Raw genomic sequence first — 20,550 nt, forward strand, 5'->3', positions numbered from 1 at the left:
AGACGTCATCTTCAATAGATCTGTAGGAATTCAATGTCTCTTACTGACAACATAATCAGAACTACCACAGTAAAAAGCGGCAGCATTAATCCAGGTACTGCACCTGGTTAAAAAGGTTGTGGGGGCACACCTAAATCTGGAAGAATATCTCTAAATCCAACAACATGGACAAGTGCTTTTAAGAGTACCTTCAATTGAAAAAAAAAAAAAGCCAGCATATGACTTATTGTTGTCAGCAGTTTCATACCTTGGATTTTGTGAATCAATTTTCCTTGTTTGTATCATTGTAACAGAGCATTCACAGAATCAAATTTTAGAGTGCCATTTCAGTTTGCCGGCCAGTGTGGCCGTGCGGTTCTAGGCGCTTCAGTCTGGAACCGTGTGACCGCTACGGTCGCAGGTTCAAATACTGCCTCGGGCATGGATGTGTGTGATGTCCTTAGGTTAGTTAGGTTTAAGTAGTTCTACGTTCTAGGGGACTGATGACCACAGATGTTAAGTCCCATAGTGCTCAGAGCCATCTGAACCATTCTGAACCATTTCAGTTACATGATGTAGCGCATGGGCCAGGAATATTTGACACTTCAAGTTATGACAAAAAAAAAAATGTAGTAGCTTTCCCAGCCTCCATCACATATGGAGCAGCATTGTGCAACAACAACAATAATAATAATACCCTTTTTTAATTTAATTTTACTGGTGCGAAGTATATTGACTTCTACCGACAACTAAAGAGCTGAACTAGGGCAACTGAGCTCACTATGAAGTTCACAAACTACAACAAATTCGCACAATTGCTTATGTTCTGCATCTTGGTGTAGTTCATATGGATAAATCAATAAAAGATGGTGTCACAAACTTTATTGCAAAAAAAAGGTCATAAATGTGATTTAACATGCATTACAAGTGTCCCAATACATACCATCTTCAAAATATACATTTACCCAGCAAATGGCCACACATGCAAAAATTCATGCAACTTGTGTTTACACAGAAATGTGGACTCTAGTTATTATACACCTGCCTCGGAAAGTGAATAACTCTCACAGACTCATAATAATTTGAAATAAAATTATCTCAATAACCAGGAACTTTCAAACGCATGCATTGTGGTTATAGAATTAATTAAGGCTGACTCCCAAACTTCACATTCATTTCTTCCTAACAAATCCATTATGACAAATATCAAACAATCTCATTAGGAAGTATAACTAATATTTTCCCGAATCTGAGACAAATTATAGGTTCACACTATACAAAACACAGTTGACAGCATTACCCTGTCAATATTTATAGAAATCACATAAGCGAAAAACTAACTGCGACCATGACTACAGCATAGGTATAATGAATATATACCTGATTCATTGTGGTCTCTGTGCCACCAGCTGGGTTTAAAATATTTCTTCTGTCTAGCTGACTCAGCATATGGTTCACCTGTTAGAAAATACAACACTGGTCAATGTAACTAAGCAGCTATCAAGAACATTTTCTAACTTTTGTAAACAAAGGAAAGGAAATGAATGCAATATCATAGCCATGTGACTGGCAGAAATGAACACTACCTGGTGCAATTTTTATAAATTAGGATTATGAACACAAAATCAGGATCATCATCATCTACTACAGGGTGATTATAATTAGAGTTAAGCTTGCAAAACGCTGTAGAAAATACACCACTGGTCAGAATGACATCAAATTGCAATTGAACATTATCAGAGAAGAGGGAAAACATATAGCAGAAGAAGAAGAAATAGTATGAAACTTGATCAATAGATGGTGCTGTATGTAACAATACATCAATAAAAACACCTGTCATGTGTGCGAACCTCTGGAGTTGGTATAAACACGACAGGTACATGGTTTTTCCACCTTTCACATGTACAACATTTGCCATGACTGTCTCAATGCAGGATTGCACTCTGCTTCTATAGCTGTATTACAAGAATGATGACTGTGCACACATTGCTCTGCAGACAATCCGGACTCTGAAGGGTTTGAAAAAAGGCATTGGTCTGATGACTGTCATGGGTCTGGAGAAAATAATTCAGAAATTCAAAAAGACGGGTTCTTATGGTGTGCAACATGGTAGAGGCTGGAAATGAAATGATTCGATGTGCGTGGAAGCAGTGGTCACAGAAGTGCAGGAGGAGACAATTGGTGGTGTACAAAAGTGTACTGCATGGAGAATTGCCCAAACACTGGACATACAACTGAGCATGGTACGTAAAATCTTATGAAACATTCTTCTTTGCTATCCATTGGAAATAACGCATGTGCACGAGTTGCTTCCAGTTGACCTGCCAGCAAGGGAGACCTTTGCTTTAGAATTTCTTGTTCACATGGATGTGGACAATGATTGGCTGTGGAAGATTTTATAGACAGATGAAGCCCACTTCACTTAATATGTGAATATACAGAATTATAGAATATGGGCAATGGAAAATCCACATGCAAATCAACCAGTACCTCTTCAGCCTGAAGCAGTCACTATGTAGTGATAGATTACAGCATCATTTACCATAGCGGCAAATTTTTTCGAAGTGACAGGAGTTTCAGGTCCTGTTCCCCATACCATCACTGGTAGGCGTTATGAGCGTCTTTTGTGCAATAATGTCATTCCAGCTCTCCAACAGTGTGGAGACGTATAAATAAATAAATCACCATTAATAATTTTTGAGGATGGCCCAGGTGCACTCCTATTTGTATTATGTAGGAAGTTAATGTATTTCTGAAGAGTTTGAGGTGTTTAAAGGTAACCTCTATCATCTACTGTATAGATCTTTGTCATGTGATGAATTTAACTACTTTTGTTGTTCACCTTTGTTGTAGAATTTTGGTGTTAAACTATATTCCACTTGTAGTTCTCTTTTATTAACACGATTTTTATTTTTTCTTTCAAATGAATGTGTCAAGTTTACCTTACTAAAGTTTTTCTAAAATGCTACTTATTACAAGTCTGCTTCATTAAATGTTTTGTTTTGTTGTCAAATCTAGAATGTGGAGCCCCTCTTCACGGTTATTTTTTATTGTTCAAAGGACAATTATACTTCAAATCTTCATTTGATTTTTGCAACTGATATTCCATTGCTCTGCAGATGAGCTAAGTCCACTGTCAGTTTAAATGCATTTTCCCTGTTTTCTTTCAAGGTGTCACTAAGAATTGAAAATAATTGCACTTTTCAATTCTTGTATCCATTGAATTGACTGTTTTCCTTCAGTCTCTCTTTACAAAACTTTCCTGTCCTGTGTCCACAAAAATCTACATTTACTTTTTCCTTACCTACGTGTTTTACCCAGCATATAAAGTCCTGCAGTACTCTATCACGTGCTCCAACAATTACGTATCAAAATTTCTGTTAGCTTGAGTTGACTCTATTGCACACTTTATGCTGACAACTAATTCCTAAAACAACTGGCCTGTATTTTCTGAATTTTGTGTTCACTCAAATTCAATACAGAGATTCACTGTGTCCCCATATTTCTGTTTTAAATTTACAGCAAGTACCCTACTAATAATCTGAATTAATCTGCTATATTTATCATCATACAAAAATTAAAATCTTTTCAGTACAAATATGGTCTCGCTCTGTGTGGATTATTACCGGAGTTTGATTGTCTGTTAGCCAGCATTGTCTTCCTGTATTTTTATGCATACTTAGTGTTATACTGCTGGTACACACCACCAGCTGTGCTTCAAAGAATGTTTGCTTCTAGATCGCCACCTACCCCTCACCCTTCTCACTCTTCCTCCTCCTTTGCGCCTACCTCTCTGCTCTTTCCCCTCCCACAAGACATACCCCTCTCCAACTCCCTAATAGAGAGAAGTGCCACTAAATTTTGTCAAAGCCACGCACACATAGCTCTCCCCTCCCAGATAACCCACACATACCTCTCCCATCAGTCGGACGTTTGTTTAGGAACAATGCGTGTGATTCTGTCACACAGAAACATATTCTAGCTGTGAACCTTTTCATATTTTACTAACTGATTATAAACTCACTGCAGTCTTTCCCTTCTTCATGTGAAGTGTTACGGATGGATGAGGACAGGGAATTATTTTTATTAGAGTTTGCCTTGTGTTCCTCCATGCCTACAACATTGTTTTACAAGCTTATTTTATGCCATGTGACAGTCCCATGATAATCTGAAAACAGTAAACTCTAAGATCAGTGGACAAGACAGTAAGTTTTTCCACAACTTTGTCATTTTAGAGGAAAAAATACGGTTGTAACCAATCCTCATTTTCAATTGACAGTCAAACAATTGCTGTTCTGGTCTTATTTCAATTATAGACAACAGTTTATTGATAATTGTTGTTTGTAAAACACTGCAGTTGAGTGACGCAACTGGGAAAAATATTAAATATGTGTTACTCCAAGCATTAGATCTAGTACTTTCTTGGTGTATTTTCATATTTTTCTCCTTAAATTAACATCAATTAATAACTTTTCCTGTGTTCCTCTGCTAAAGGGATTTAGGGTCATACCATGGTTTTGATGAGTTAATGAGCAGTATTTTTACGTACTTCTAACGGATATTAACAATTTATGACAGATCTGGTCCCTCAAGTACTTTTGCCTTATGTTCTTTTTATAAATGTGATGTAATGATTTGACACACATTGATGATTTTGTTTTGTGCTTCTGGTAATTAGATAAGCATTTAAAGCAATATGTGGGTTTTACAATTAATAAGTGTAAGTCAAACAATTAATGAGTGTAAGTCAAAACTGTGTTATGACTACGAAAACCTTACACAAAGTGCACTCACCCCACAAATATTTAAGATCATACCAGATCCTCATTTGGCAGCTGGACAATATTGTGTTCTATGTTGAGCACTAACTTATGAGAATTATTAATTATAGCCACCCATTTTCAGACCTATATTATTAGTCAGACAAGCCACCCTTCAGACCACTACTTGGTCACATTTCTACCTTGTTAATTATCATTTGTCTCAGTTTTTACTAATGAATTCACGTGTAAAACTAAGTGATATACATACACACTAGTATCCCATGAGGTAATTTAAAATGGTTTTTAAATGAATAGGTATATATTTCCTTTTGCTTTTCTGAGATTTTCAATGTGATGCAGCTGCATTGGCCATTTCCAATGATGTATCCAAGTTAAGGCAGTGATAACTCATTAGATGGTCTGGCTAGTTTATGCTACAATTTTTTTCCACTCGAAACTACTGTGGAATTCTAATCTGGGTGTAATACTTCTCTCTCTCTCTCTCTCTCTCTCTCTCTCTCTCTCTCTCTCTCACCCTACCTAAGTATGCCATAGTGCAAAATATTTTGAAGGACTGTTACTCTATGCAGTGATGTAAGGTAACGTAAATTGAGTAGGTAGAATGTTAAAATTAGAAATTTATTGGTTTTGATGCACAGCCTTTGCTATCCCTTAGTTTCATCCATTACTCCAGGATTTTGTCAGTATAAAAAAAGGCTTTGTACTTCCCTATTTTAACATGAGTTAATATAGATAAAGTTTGGGTTATACATGTTTTATGGTACACTATCTCTATGACTTAGTAAGTGATGTCTCCATTTACTGAAATGTGTTAATGTTTTGTAGCCTGAGCAACTTTGTGCAACTACTAGCTGCAAAAATAGTCAGATGACCTAAGAAGTTTTTACTTAGGTTATTACCCTTTTTCAAATGCACCTGGTCCAGTTCTAACCCACACCACATGTTGATGTTCTGCAGTAAGCTGATTTATTCTGTTTTTTACACAAATACTTTGATTACTACAGGACGAAGTATTCTGTCATGTTGTTGTTGCATTTAATATTTTGGTATTAGTTCAGCTATGTAGAAATGGGATTAATATTTTCCAGAAAATACAAACAACAACACATTTTTTGGGGGGGGGGGGGAGGGGGGGGGCTGTAAACCATTTAAAGATCTGTGCCGATCCAGTTTGGGCAGCATCTGCTTTCTATAACTATGAGTTTACTACTGAAACAGTAAAATAATAATAGATTTCTTTCTCCTCAACCTAACAGAAACCACAATAGTTCATTCCTCCTTTGTGAAGCTTTCTTTAATGGTTTTAACTTCGTATATTTTAAGAAATGATAATCTGGACGATGATGATTTCATTTATTACAGGAACTGTTCATTGCGGCTCAAAATCTGAGCAGTTAATATTTTACTGTCTTCTAAACTCATGAAATTTGATAAACTTGACTACATATAAGTCCCCTGCCACTTACACTAAATGAAAACAATTGTAACAGGACCCTCCCACATCATTAAGGCTCCCACTAGAGCAAACCGTCTTTCCAGCAGTGACTGACTTCCTTTTGTAAACAATGTGAGTCACCACTCCTCTGGAAGGGGTAAGCAATGTACAGGGAGGCAGCAAGTCAAGGTATATTTTAAGCAACTGGTTTAAAACATTTTATTTAGAAGACCCCAGTCAAATCTTTTCAAGTTTGCTCCCAGAGCAATTTCCATAGTGCATACATGACACAAGTTGCCTGCCTTTCAGAACCAATGCAGTTCCGTCCAGTTCACACTACTGACAAGAGATGCCCTCAGCCCTCTGCTGAAACTGCTAGTGAATTCAGACCATTGGTTTTGGCAAACAGCGTAGGTAGGATACAAGTAACATGTGTGGATCCTGGAGCATTCTGCAGTGCAGAACACATTTGCCTCACTCTCTTGTGATCCAGACTTCAAACAGAGCTGACATCTTTTGTGCGCTGGTAGGATACAGGTCACATGTGTGGATGCTGGAGCATTCTGCAGTGCAGAACACAGTTGCCTCACTCTCTTGTGATCCAGACCTCAAACAGAACTGACATCTTTCACGGCAGGCAAAGCCTCCAGTTCTACGTTTCATGATTGGCCATCAACGTAAGTTAACATGAACCACCTCCCCTTATGCTGCCCATTTCAATTAGAAGTTCAATTTCCTAAACTGGCCTAAACCTGGTAACTTCCAACGCTAGGTGTGCCCCTTGTATACTGTAAATTTTAATATATTCTCTTTATTTTACCTAATATCCTGTTCTGTCATTTAACGGCAGCAATAGATGTCCACTTACAAGCCCTGACCAAATGACCTGCTGTATGTTGTCGTCGTAGGCCATATATAACAACCTTTTCCTCTCCCCCTGCCCATGTCCATATCTGCAGAGCACAGGTGAAAAACAGACATTTGATGGGACATATGTGGACAGGCAAGAAAATACAAAGTACAGGATTACAGATACACCAGCAAGAGAATGCAGACTATAATTACAAAAATTTCCTTTTGTTTATCTAATTTCCCCATATCGTATCAAAATGTCAACAATAAATAAATTGCATAAATACAGAATAGGCATAATGTTAACTATTTAGACATATGCCTATCATGAATAAGAGTTTGTAAATTTGATTAGTCAGAGTGTGTTTTTCCCAAGAAACCACTCATAAAAAGGGGGAGGCTCATCTTATATTCAGGGTTGTCTTATACACGAGTAAATACAATATTTTTCACTCTGCATGGGAGTGTGTGTAGTATTGAAACTTCCTAGCTGATTAAACAATGTGCCAGACTTCATCTGAAAGCTAGCAGGCATCTCTTGTCTTCTTTATGTGTCTATCAGTGACTCAGCACCTAAATTATTTGGTGAGTTAATATCTTTACTTATTAAATTACTCATAATGTTCTTACTAGAGCCCAGATTTTCATGCACCATCAAATTGTAAAACATGCATAAATTCATCAAGACTGTTCTCAAAAACCTACAGCCCAAAAATGAAGCAAAAAAACCTACACTGCAGTACCTTAAGGCTTTTCACTAGAATGAAGCAAAGAGATGTCACCTTCAATAGATCTGTAGGAATTCAATGCCTCTTAATGACAACGTAATCAAAATCACCACAGTAAAATATGGCAGCATTAATCCAGGTACAACCACCTGCTTAAAAAAGGTTGTTGGGGCACAGCTAAATCTGGAAAAATATCTCTAAATCCAGCAACACGGACAAGTGCTTTTAAGAGTACCTTCAATTGGAAAAAAAGGGGCAGCGTGTGACTTATTTCTGTCAGCAGTTTCAAACCTTTGTATTTTGTGAATCAGTTGTCCTTGTTTGTATCACTGTTTGTGACAGTGTATTCACACAATCAAATTTTAGACTACCGTTTCAGTTACATGATGTAGTCATGGGACAGAAATGTTTGACACTTCAAGTTAAGATAAAAAAAATTTAATAGCTTTTCCAGCCTTCATCAAATATGGAGCAGCATTGTGCAGCATCAACAACAACAAAAACAACAAAAATAATACCCAAATTTAATTTAATTTTATTAGCACAAAGTATACTGACTTCTACCGACAACTACCGAGTTGAAGTAGGGCACTTGAGCTTACTATGAAGTTCACAAACTGCAACAAATTCGCAGAATAGCTTATGTTCTGCACCTTGGTGTAGTTCATATGAATAAATCTATAAAAGATGGTGTCATAAACGTTATTGCAAAACATACACAAAGGTCAAAAAATGTAATATAACATGCAATACAAGTGTCCCAAATCATACCATCTTCAAAATATACATTTACCCAGCAAATAGCCACACATGCTAAAATACATGCAACTTGTGTTTACACGGTAATCTGGACTCTAGTTATACACCTGCCTCAGAAAGTGAATAACTCTCACAGACTCATAATAGTTTCAAATAAAATCATCTCAATAACCAGGAACTTTCACACACGTGCTTTGTAATTATAGAATTAATTAATGCTGACTCCCAAACTTCACATTCATTTCTTCCTAACAATTCCATTATGACAAATATCAAACAATCCCATTAAGAAGTATAACTAATTTTTGACTAAATCTGATGAAAATTATAGCTGCACACTATACAAAGCACAGTTCACAGCGTTACCCTGTCCATATTTATAGAAATCACTTAAGTGAAAAACTAATTGCGACCACGACTACAGCATAGGTATAGTGAATATATACCTGATTCATTGTGGTCTCTGTGCCACCAGCTGGGTTTAAAATATTTCTTCTGTCTAGCTGACTCAGCATATGGTTCACCTGTTAGAAAATACAACACTGGTCAATGTAACTAAGCAGCTATCAAGAACATTTTCTAACTTTTGTAAACAAAGGAAAGGAAAAGAATGCAATATCATAGCCATGTGACTGGCAGAAATGAACACTACCTGGTGCAATTTTTATAAATTAGGATTATGAACACAAAATCAGGATCATCATCATCTACTACAGGGTGATTATAATTAGAGTTAAGCTTGCAAAACGCTGTAGAAAATACACCACTGGTCAGAATAACATCAAATTGCAATTGAACATTATCAGAGAAGAGGGAAAACATATAGCAGAAGAAGAAAAAATAGTATGAAACTTGATCAATAGATGGTGCTGTATGTAACAATACATCAATAAAAACACCTGTCATGTGTGCGAACCTCTGGAGTTGGTATAAACTCGACGGGTACATGGTTTTTCCTCCTTCCACATGTGCGACGTTCACCATGACTGTTTCGCAGAAGTTCCGGACTCTGAAGAGTTTGAACAAAGGCATTGGTCTGATGAGTTCTGTTGGTCTGGAAAAATGATTCAGAAATTTGAAAAGATGGGTCCTTTTTGTGTGCAACGTGATAGAGGGAGGAAATGAATTGATTCTACGTCCGTGGAAGCAGTGGTCACAGCAATGGAGGAAGAGAGAATTGGTGGTGTACAAACATGCAGTGCATGGAGAATTGCCCAAAAACTGGACATAAAAATGAGCATGGTGCGTAAAATCTTATGAAAAATCCTTCTTTGCTATCCATTAGAAATTATCCATGTCCACAAGTTGCTTCCTGTTAACACACCAGCAAGAGAGACCTTTGCTTTAGAATTTCTTGCTAACATGGAAGTGGACGATGATTGGCAGAGGAACATTTTATGGGCAGATGAAGCCCACTTCACAAGATATATGAATACATAGAATTGTCAAATATGAGCAACGGACAATCCACATGCAAATCAACCAGTACCACTTCATCCTGATACATTCACTGTGTGGTGAGGGTTTGCAGCATCATTTACCATAGCTCCAAATTTTTTTGAAGTGACAGGAGCTTCAGGTCCTGTTCCCTGTACCATCACTCGTAAGCGCTGTGAGTGTCTTTTGTGCAATGATGTCATTACAGCTCTCCAACAGCGTGGATGTGTGGATGGGATCACGTTTATGCTAGATGGCTCCCCTCCGCACATTGCAAATCCAGTTAACCAGCAGCTGAGGGACTATTACAGAAATGCTAGAATTATCAGCCACCATTTCCCTACAGCCTGGTCATCCTGAACACTTGATTTTAATCTGTATGACTTCTGGCTGTGTGGCTATCTGAAAGATGTTATGTTCAGTGTTCCGATTGCCAACTTCGCTGCAATGAAGGCACGCATTGTGGAACACACCCTGAACGTGACACCAGAAACACTTCTATCAGTTGTGGACCATGCTGTTTCTCAATTTCAACTTGTTGCAGAAAACGGTGGACAGCATTTTGAACACGTTTTGTACCAGACACACAGAAATTAATAATACAATTTGATTTTGATTGATGATTTCCATGAAGTTTTTGGCCTCAGGACAGTTAAAAACCAATTTTTCCCATCTGACGTGATCTGACCTTGCCATGCTGGATGGGCTTATGTAACTAACAGTATCACACCTGTAGGCCCATGCACACTGAGTAGTACAGTTTCTTTAATGTCAAACGTACACCTTAGGCATTGTTGTATGATTCATTTGTCATTTGTAGTAGAGGATCATTAAATTTTGATGCTTAAAGCGCCATCAATTGCTACATTTTGTAACTGTTTATTTTTCTTCTGCCATATGTTTCTCCTCTCTCCAATAATATTCTGTTGCAATTTGATGGCATTTTGACAAGTGGTGTTATTTCTGCAGCAGATTGAATGTTTAAATTTAATTAGAAAAATCGTGTACTACTACTACTACATTTCTACTCAGTTAAGTGTCATCTAATGCATCATCACAATTACAAATACCCAGTGAAGTACGTAACACTGTGGTTTTCATAAAGATGAAGTAGTGCACAAGTTGGTGAGGCTATAGACTCTTTGTTAGTGAGAAACTTCCCTTTGTCCATTACTGCACGTTTCAACAAATACTACAACAACTATTTAATTGTACAGTGCCATCTTCTCCGCACTATGCCATCTGTCTCTAGGGTACAAGGATTCAGGACAATGTTTCATACCCTGGTGAAAAAGTCTATAAAACATTGTCAGTGGATATCAGGCAGGAAACTGAACATTCTCAGTTATTTATGAACAAAGTATAAGAATGCTTTGTTAACCACTATTCCTACAACTTACCAGAACACTTGGCCTCAAGAATGTGATTCTGTATAACTCAAATAATTGCGTTAGACAGATCTTGATGTTGACAGTATAAAGAAAGCTGACAAGTGTCTGTGTAAAGTTAGATAAATGCTTTGTTTGAATTATTAAATAGTAACAGGTCCTTAGTACTATTAGGAGTACAGATGGACAGGTGATGAGAGGGTGGGGGGTGAACTAATCTATACCATAACTGTACATGTGAATAGATTAGGTCTAGTCATAGTTTGCTATCAGTATATATAACTATCAGCATGGAACCCACCAGTATGAAACACAGATGTGTACTTCTAGGCTGCCACCTTTCCAGTCTGCTGGCAACAAAATCACAGATATGCAAGGTAAACTGTTTAACTACAACAATTAGCAAACTGTATTTGTTGTCTATCACATCTCTGACAGCTGCCATAGTCATACATGTCACCAGTCTTGCCACTGGAGGACCAAGAGGCACTGCAATTACTGCTCTTCGGGCCATAGCACTGAGGGTGATTGCCACTCCCTCAATCATGGCTCTCATTGCCCAGTGCTGTCATACACACACACTTGTGTACAAGTCTTCACTCTGACTGCTGTCCGTGTTCACCACAGTAGCTGCTGATGGAATATTTCTGAGGGATTCTTGGCATACATGGCAACCCTTGCGGGGAATATTGCTGAAGTTGAAGTGCTTTCAAATGAGGAGGCTAGCTTTCAGGCTTTTATTAACAAGAACTTTGCGGGGAATATTGCTGAAGTTGAATGAAGTTGAAGTGCTTTCAAATGAGGAGGCTAGCTTTTATGCTTTTTTTTTTAGCAAGAACTGTGAACTGTACCCAATTAGCGAACTGTGGAAGCACTGTGTACATTTGAACTGTAAATGGCTGGAGAACTGCAAAAGAAGTGTGATAAATAGGTTATGAACTGTGTTTGAATTGTTGTTGCGCTTTTGTAGAACTATAATAATCGATGACACTAAATCAAATTTTTTGTTGCTATCAAAGTGATGTTAGTGTAAACCATGAATAGGAAGGGCTGATGTGCTAAAAGAATATAAGTTAATGTTGTGTGCATGGCTGATGGGATTACATTGCAAATCATCACTCAGAGATTCGTCATGCTACAAGATGGCGCAGCGTCCATAGCAGCACGAGACACCTCTGGACAACATGTACAGTGACCGCACATAGTGGTGAGTGCAGTTAGCAGTATAGGGTACATCTGAAGTGTCTGTTCCAGCACACAACAACAGTGGAATTGCAGCTAGGTGTGCAGCCAACAGCTGTGAGAATCAGCAATAATACGTCAAGGAAGAAAAGTAGAGTAAGTTTTATGCTTGCACATAACAGTCTTAAGATTTGTAATTGGAACATCAGTAATAGTAAAATGTCTGGATAAAACAATTGAGATGTGCTCTTGGCAGTAGAAAAGGAATTCAGTTGCACAGCAGTAGGGACGATTCAGTGGGTCAGATACAAATAAATGGTAGTGAAATCAGATATGGGTTTAATTTTTTGTCACATTCAGCCCAAAAACATTTTAGTAAAATCATAGTTCCAGACTTTGGTGTTAAATCTGAAATAGAGATTAAAAAACCAATGATCTCACTGAGAATTTTGAAGCAGGCACAAATAATTTCAGTGGTAATGTAGAATTAATTAATACTGAAGACAATAAAAATGTACATTTAGTGGCAAACAATGACAATGTAAACCCAGGATGTGTAGTACCTAGTCGGTTTCTTGCAGGATTCTCGAACATATTCTCAGTTCAAATGTAATGAATTTCCTTGAGACAGAGAAGTTGCTGTCCATGCATCAGCATGGCTTTAGAAAGCATCGCTAATGTGAAATGCAACTCACACTTTTTTCACATGATATCTTGTGAACCATGGATGAAGTGTATCAGACGGATGCCATATTCCTCGACTTCCGGAAAGGGTCTGACTCGGTGACCCACTGCAGACTCCTAACTAAGGTACGAGCAAATGGGATTGGTTCCCAAATATGTGAGTGGCTCGAAGACTTCTTAAGTAATAGAACCCAGTACATTGTCCTCGATGGTGAGTGTTCATCGGAGGTGAGGGTATCACCTGGAGTGCCCCAGGGAAGTGTGGTAGGTCCGCTGTCGTTTTCTATCTACATAAATGATCTTTTGGATAGGGTGGATAGCAATGTGCAGCTGTTTGCTGATGATGCTGTGATGTATGAGAACGTGTCGACATTGAGTGACTGTAGGAGGATACAAGATGACTTGGACAGGATTTGTGATTGGTGTAAAGAATGGCAGCTAACTCTAAATATAGATAAATGTAAATTGATGCAGATGAATAGGGAAAAGAGTCCCATAATGTTTGATTACTCCACTAGTAGTGTAGTGCATGTCACAGTCATGTCGATTAAATATTTTGGCGTAACATTGCAGAGCGATATGAAGTGGGACAAGCACGTAATGGCAGTTGTGGGGAAGGCGGATAGTCGTCTTCAGTTCATTGGTAGAATTTTGGGAAGATGTGGTTCATCTGTAATGGAGACCACTTATAAAACACTAATATGTCCTATTCTTGAATATTGCTTGAGCGTTTGGGATCCCTATCAGGTCAGATTGAGGGAGGATACAGAAGCAACTAAGAGGCGGGCTGCTAGATTTGTTACTGGTTTGTTTGATCATCACATGAGTGTTACGGAAATGATTCAGGAACTCAGGTGGGAGTCTCTGGAGGAAAGGAGGCATTCTTTTCATGAATTGCTACTGAGGAAATTTAGAGAACCAGCATTTGAGGTTGACTGCAGTACAATTTTACAGCCGCCCACTTTTATTTAGCAGAAAGACCACAAGGATAAGGTAATACAGATTAGGGCTTGTACACAGGCATATAGGCAGTCATTTTTCCCTTGTTCTGTTTGGTAGTGGAACAGGGAGAGAAGATACTAGTTGTGGTACAAGGTACCCTCCGCCACACACTGTATGGTGGATTGCGGAGTATGTAGATGTAGATGTAGATGTAGATGTAAAATGAAGTGATTGATAGGAATGACGATATCAGAGAAAATGACTCTGATGTTAACATTACTAATGAGCCAACAGATGAGTTACATACATTAAGTTATCATACAGCATCAGCTGGCACCTCTTCAATTCAGCATGATGATCAGTATATGATGTCCATGCAAAAATTAATATTGCAGCAACAAAAAGTAGCACAAAAGAAAACAGATAATGGATTAAAGGAAATTAATGTGGGACAGCACAACTTAATACTAAGTTTGATGCACTGGAACAAAAGATAATAAACCTTGAAGTGAAAACTGAAGGATGCTGCAAAAAACTAGAATATGAAAAATAAGACTGGAGCAAATCTACCAAAGCATGTAATGAGAAACGTAGAATATACTGTAATAATTTATAAAGTATCAATGACCATGAAATACTTAGTCGTAATATTTCACAAGCAGAATCTTCTTGTAAAGGCACCACAAGTGTAATTCAGGGAAAACTGAGAAAAATAGAGCAAAAAGCACTTCCTGAGATGCAATACAAAACAGAAATTAAAAGTAAACAAAAGTCCAAATTTGGTTTGAACAAGAAATAAAAAAACATATTGTTCATGTAAGTGACATAGAAAATCACGCCAATGTATATAAATTGCATCATTTCTCTTGTAAGGGAACTATACACCCAGTAGCTTTCATTAGACAGTTTGAGTGCATCTTACCTGAAAACACAGCAGAACAACAAAAATCAAACTCGTGACGAGTAGGTTCGAAGGAAAAGCAAAATCATGGGGAACAGTGGTCAGCAACACATGTAAATCATATAAAGAATTTGTTGAAGCATAAATGAATAAATACTGGTCTTGCAGCACACAAAACAGAGTGAGAGGTGAAGTAGTTGCACAAAAAGGTTATGTGGTGAAAAAGCCATTATACCACAAATTAATAGGAGTAAGGCACTAGGGCTGGGAAGGGACAATTGGTACAGCTGATTCATCAGAGTATAGGGGGTGGATCTATGACCACACATGGTCAAATACCTGCTGTCACAGGTAGGAAAAGTAGATTACAGCAAAAATTGCCTAAAACAAATATAACACGAGTAAATAATGTTGCACTACATACAATGATATTACTTCGAACCACAGATAATGAAGACAAAAAAACTGTTCAAAAAATAAAAAATAAAAACTAATAGGCTTAGATGAAGTACCAATGTGTGTACTGAAACAATGCATAGGGACTATACAAGGCCCCATAACAAATATAATAAATGAATGCCTTTACATCAGGGACATTTTCAGAGCAGTTAAAACACGCAAGAGTTTTACCTCTGCTTAAGAAAGGTAACGCAGAATACATAGAAAACTGCCGGCCCATTTTCCTGCTGTCAGCATTATCAAAAATAATAGAAGCAATTATGAAAGACAGATTAATGAATTACCTGAATAAATACAATCTTTTAAGCAAATCATAGTTTGTTTACACAAAAGTTGTACTTGATGCTCTTCATAAACATGAGTGTGTCACAGGCATATTTTTGGATCTTTCTAAGGTGTTTGATACAGTCGACCACAAGATTCTATTACATAAATTACAAGCATTAGTAATAAGAGGGGTAGCTAATGACTGGTTTCGGTCATGCCAAACACATAGGATACAAAGAGTAGAGATAACACATACTTCAAATAGACCTAAACAGCTAGTAAAACATTTATCAGAATCACAATAAATTAATATAGGGGTTCCGCAAGGTAGCATATCAGGACCAATACTGTTCCTGATATACATCAATGACATTACCAGTAGTGGTACTCATGTTGAAAAAATTCTCTTCACTAATGACAGCAATATTATAGTCAGTGAGAAAACAAGAGAAATCCTTGCCAAGAAAGCAAATGAAGGTCGCAAGGAAGTTTATGATTGGTCAATAAGCAATAAAGTGCATTGCAAATAAAGAAAACTAATGCCATGAATTTCAGTTTGAAGAGGAAAAATGAGAATGTTAAATTAAATGTAGATGGCACCTCTATAGACAGTCTAATAAACGCAAAATTTCTAGGAATGAATATTGATTCTCAGTTGAAGTGGTGTAAACACACAAAGATACTTGCAAACAGAATGTTATCAGCGTGTTATGCCCTTAGAATCCTATCGACACTGCATAACATGCAGTGTCTTTTACTTACTTATTATTCATATGTACACTCAATTCTTAGCTATGGCATTCTGTTTTTTGGGAACAAATGCACAAAATATGAACACAATTTTCAAAATCCAGAAACAAGCCATAAGGATAATAACCAAAACTACTAGTTGAGCTCATTGTAATGATATGTAGAAAACACTGGGCATTTTAACTGCTCCATGTGATTATGTTTACCAGTCAGTTATATACGTCAAAAATAACATTGGTAATAACTACACAAACAGGTCTGTCCATGACCACACAACAAGAGATAGACTCAACTTACCTTTACTAAAAAAAAAAAAAAATTAACATAAAACTCAAAACAGAATTTTCTACCAAGGAATAGAACTGTACAATAAATTACTAAAAGAGAATAAAGAAATTGCAAACACACACTTATTTAAAAAAGGCTGCTAAAATGTACCTGTTATGCAATACATTTTATACATAGAAGGTTTACTTCGATAAAACAGAGTAAGGGTCTTATCAAAAAAAGAGGTTATACAAATTAATAATAATAATACTTGCAACATTCCACATAAAACCTTCACTTTATGTTTTTTCCCAACTTTTTCCTTTCTATAAATACTTACCCCCAACCTATGCATAGCGAAATACTAACAACTCTTCCTCTTTCTGAACTCAACATCAAACTCATTATGGACAGATGCTGACCCAGTTTTTCAGGATAGCAAATGGGAGGTTGTGGTACATCAAATGGCCTAGAGATCACCAGTGTGTGTGTGTGTGTGTGTGTGTGTGTGTGTGTGTGTGTGTGTGTGTGTGTGTGTGTGCGTCTAGTGAGTTAACTGTTATGAAACAATGCGTGTACAGTGTGTGCAGTGACTGATAGTGAGATATGAGTGAACAGTGTGGCATTACATTATTAAATAACTTATTTTTTTAAAAAAAGTATTGTATACCAGGAAAAAGTCTAATGATTGTCTCTAATTAGAAGTCTGTAAATATATGTGTATATGAATTAGCTTATTTTAAATTGATCTAAACTTGTAAATATACCTAAAAACCAAGATGATGTGACTTACCAAATGAAAGTGCGGGCAGGTCGACAGACACACAAATGAACACAAACATACACACAAAATTCAAGCTTTCGCAACAAACTGTTGCCTCATCAGGAAAGAGGGAAGGAGAGGGAAAGACGAAAGGATGTGGGTTTTAAGGGAGAGGGTAAGGAGTCATTCCAGTCCCGGGAGCGGAAAGACTTACCTTAGGGGGAAAAAGGGATGGGTATACACTCGCACACACACACATATCCATCCACACATATACAGACACAAGCAGACATATTTAAAGACAAAGAGTTTGGGCAGAGATGTCAGTCGAGGCAGAAGTGCAGAGGCAAAGATGTTGTTGAATGACAGGTGAGGTATGAGTGGCGGCAACTTGAAATTAGCGGAGATTGAGGCCTGGTGGATAACGGGAAGAGAGGATATATTGAAGAGCAAGTTCCCATCTCCGGAGTTCGGATAGGTTGGTGTTGGTGGGAAGTATCCAGATAACCCGGACGGTGTAAAACTGCACCAAGATGTGCTGGCCATGCACCAAGGCATGTTTAGCCACAGGGTGATCCTCATTACCAACAAACACTGTCTGCCTGTGTCCATTCATGCAAATGGACAGTTTGTTGCTGGTCATTCCCACATAGAATGCATCACAGTGTAGGCAGGTCAGTTGGTAGATCACGTGGGTGCTTTCACACGTGGCTCTGCCTTTGATCGTGTACACCTTCTGGGTTACAGGACTGGAGTAGGTGGTGGTGGGAGGGTGCATGGGACAGGTTTTACACTGGGGGCAGTTACAAGGGTAGGAGCCAGAGGGTAGGGAAGGTGGTTAGGGAATTTCATAGGGATGAACTAAGAGTTTACAAAGGTTAGGTGGACGGCGGAAAGACACTCTTGGTGGAGTGGGGAGGATTTCATGAAGGATGGATCTCATTTCAGGGCAATATTTGAGGAAGTCTCATCCCTGCTGGAGAGGCACATTCAGAGTCTGATCCAGTCCCAGAAAGTATCCTGTCACAAGTGGGGCACTTTTGGGGTTCTTCTGTGGGAGGTTCTGGGTTTGAGGGGATGAGGAAGTGGCTCTGGTTATTTGCTTCTGTACCAGGTCGGGAGGGTAGTAGCGGGATGCGAAAGCTGTTTTCAGGTTGTTGGTGTAATGGTTCAGGGATTCCGGACTGGAGCAGATTCGTTTGCCACGAAGACCTAGGCTGTAGGGAAGGGACCGTTTTATGTGGAATGGGTGGCAGCTGTCGTAATGGAGGTACTGTTGCTTGTTGGTGCGTTTGATGTGGACGGACGTGTGAAGCTGGCCATTGGACAGGTGAAGGTCAACATCAAGGAAAGTGGCATGGGATTTGGAGTAGGACCAGGTGAATCTGATGGAACCAAAGGAGTTGAGGTTGGAGAGGAAATTCTGGAGTTCTTCTTCACTGTGAGTCCAGATCATGAAGATGTCATCAATAAATCTGTACCAAACTTTGGGTTGGCAGGCCTGGGTAACCAAGAAGGCTTCCTCTAAGCGACCCATGAATAGGTTGGCGTACGAAGGGGCCATCCTGGTACCCATGGCTGTTCCCTTTAATTGTTGGTATGTCTGGTCTTCAAAAGTGAAGAAGTTGTGGGTCAGGATGAAGCTGGCTAAGGTAATGAGGAAAGAGGTTTTAGGTAGGGTGGCAGGTGATCGGCGTGAAAGGAAGTGCTCCATCGCAGCGAGGCCCTGGTTAAGATGAGAATATTTTTTTGTACTGAATGTGAAAACAAATTATCCAAGAAGATTAAACATCTGTACAGTGTGGCAGCCAGTCCAGAAATATTTTAGGGACTGGATTTAAAAAATTTTATTTAGAGGTCCCGAGTCAAATCTGTACAAGTTGTCTCCCACAGCAACTTCTGCTGTGCCTACGTGCCAAGTTGCTTGCCTTTCAGAACAAAGGCAGTCTGTCCACTTAAAGCTGCTGACAAGAGACACCCTCAGCACTCTGCTGAAACTGCTAGTGAATTCACTCCATCAGTTTTAGCTAATAGCATGCATGGGATACATGCCATGTGTATGGATGCTGGAGCATTCTGCAGTGCAGCAATCAGTTGCCTCAGTCTGTTGTGATCCAGATCTTGAGAAAAACAGACATCTTTCTTGGTAGGCAAGCCTCTGGCTCTGCTCGGCCACCACATAACTTATCATGAATCGCATCCTCATCTGTTGCCCATTTATTTTGTTGTTGGTCCACTTAGACTGGCCTAAACCTGGTAACTTCCTCCCAAGGCATACTCTTTGTATACTACACATTTGAATATATTCTATTTAGTTACCTAATTTCCTGTTCTGTCATTTAACAGCAGCCCTGGATTCCTACTTGAAAGATCAGATCATTCAACCTGCTGTACATTGTAGTCATAAGCTGTATGTAACAACCTTCTTCCATCTCCCTCCCCATGTACACTGGTATAAGAAACATCATTCGTTCCCACCATCTGGTCTATAGGGCGGCTGTTTAGTTTTTGTTCACTTTTGATAATGTTTGGTCAGTCAGAACTTACGGCTGTTATTCTGCTGTGGGCCGAGCCTGGGTGCTGCACAGTGCATAGGATACAATGCCACACCAGATACTGCATCTGCACATACCAGTGTCTGGGGCAATGTGTACTGCCGCCCTGTCACAGCGCACCACCCCAACATGTGCGCACTTACTAAACTCAGCTGCTTCTCATTCCACAAGTACATGCTGTGAGCATGGCGGCCCTATTTGACTGTCACTTCCATTGAACCTGTTTACTGCAGTAAATTTCTTATACATGTTTTAAATTCTGTTGTTGCTGTTCTTGTTGTTGCTGTTGTTGAAGTATTTCATGCTTAGTTCCAGTGATAAGAAGTTTCTTAAGATATATTTTTGAGAGTTTTCGATTAATCTCCAGGGATGTGCAGATAGCACATTGTGTTTGATAACCACAGAGTCCCCAGCTGTT

The 20,550-nt window shown here is 38.5% G+C and overlaps 1 protein-coding gene across 1 annotated transcript in view; it reads right to left on the reverse strand.

Annotated features, from left to right (window-relative positions):
- LOC126185053 (uncharacterized) overlaps positions 1 to 20,550 on the reverse strand; it is a 904,507-nt gene that overhangs the window by 543,379 nt on the left and 340,578 nt on the right. The window contains exons 11-12 of the mRNA XM_049927811.1: positions 8,984 to 9,061; positions 1,360 to 1,437 (exon numbers count right to left, since the gene is read on the reverse strand). Of these exons, the coding sequence (XP_049783768.1) occupies positions 1,360 to 1,437; positions 8,984 to 9,061 (156 nt within the window). The remainder of the gene's footprint in view (positions 1 to 1,359; positions 1,438 to 8,983; positions 9,062 to 20,550) is intronic.

Source organism: Schistocerca cancellata, chromosome 4 (genome assembly GCF_023864275.1).
Source record: "Schistocerca cancellata isolate TAMUIC-IGC-003103 chromosome 4, iqSchCanc2.1, whole genome shotgun sequence".
Classification (NCBI taxonomy): Eukaryota; Metazoa; Arthropoda; class Insecta; order Orthoptera; family Acrididae; genus Schistocerca; species Schistocerca cancellata.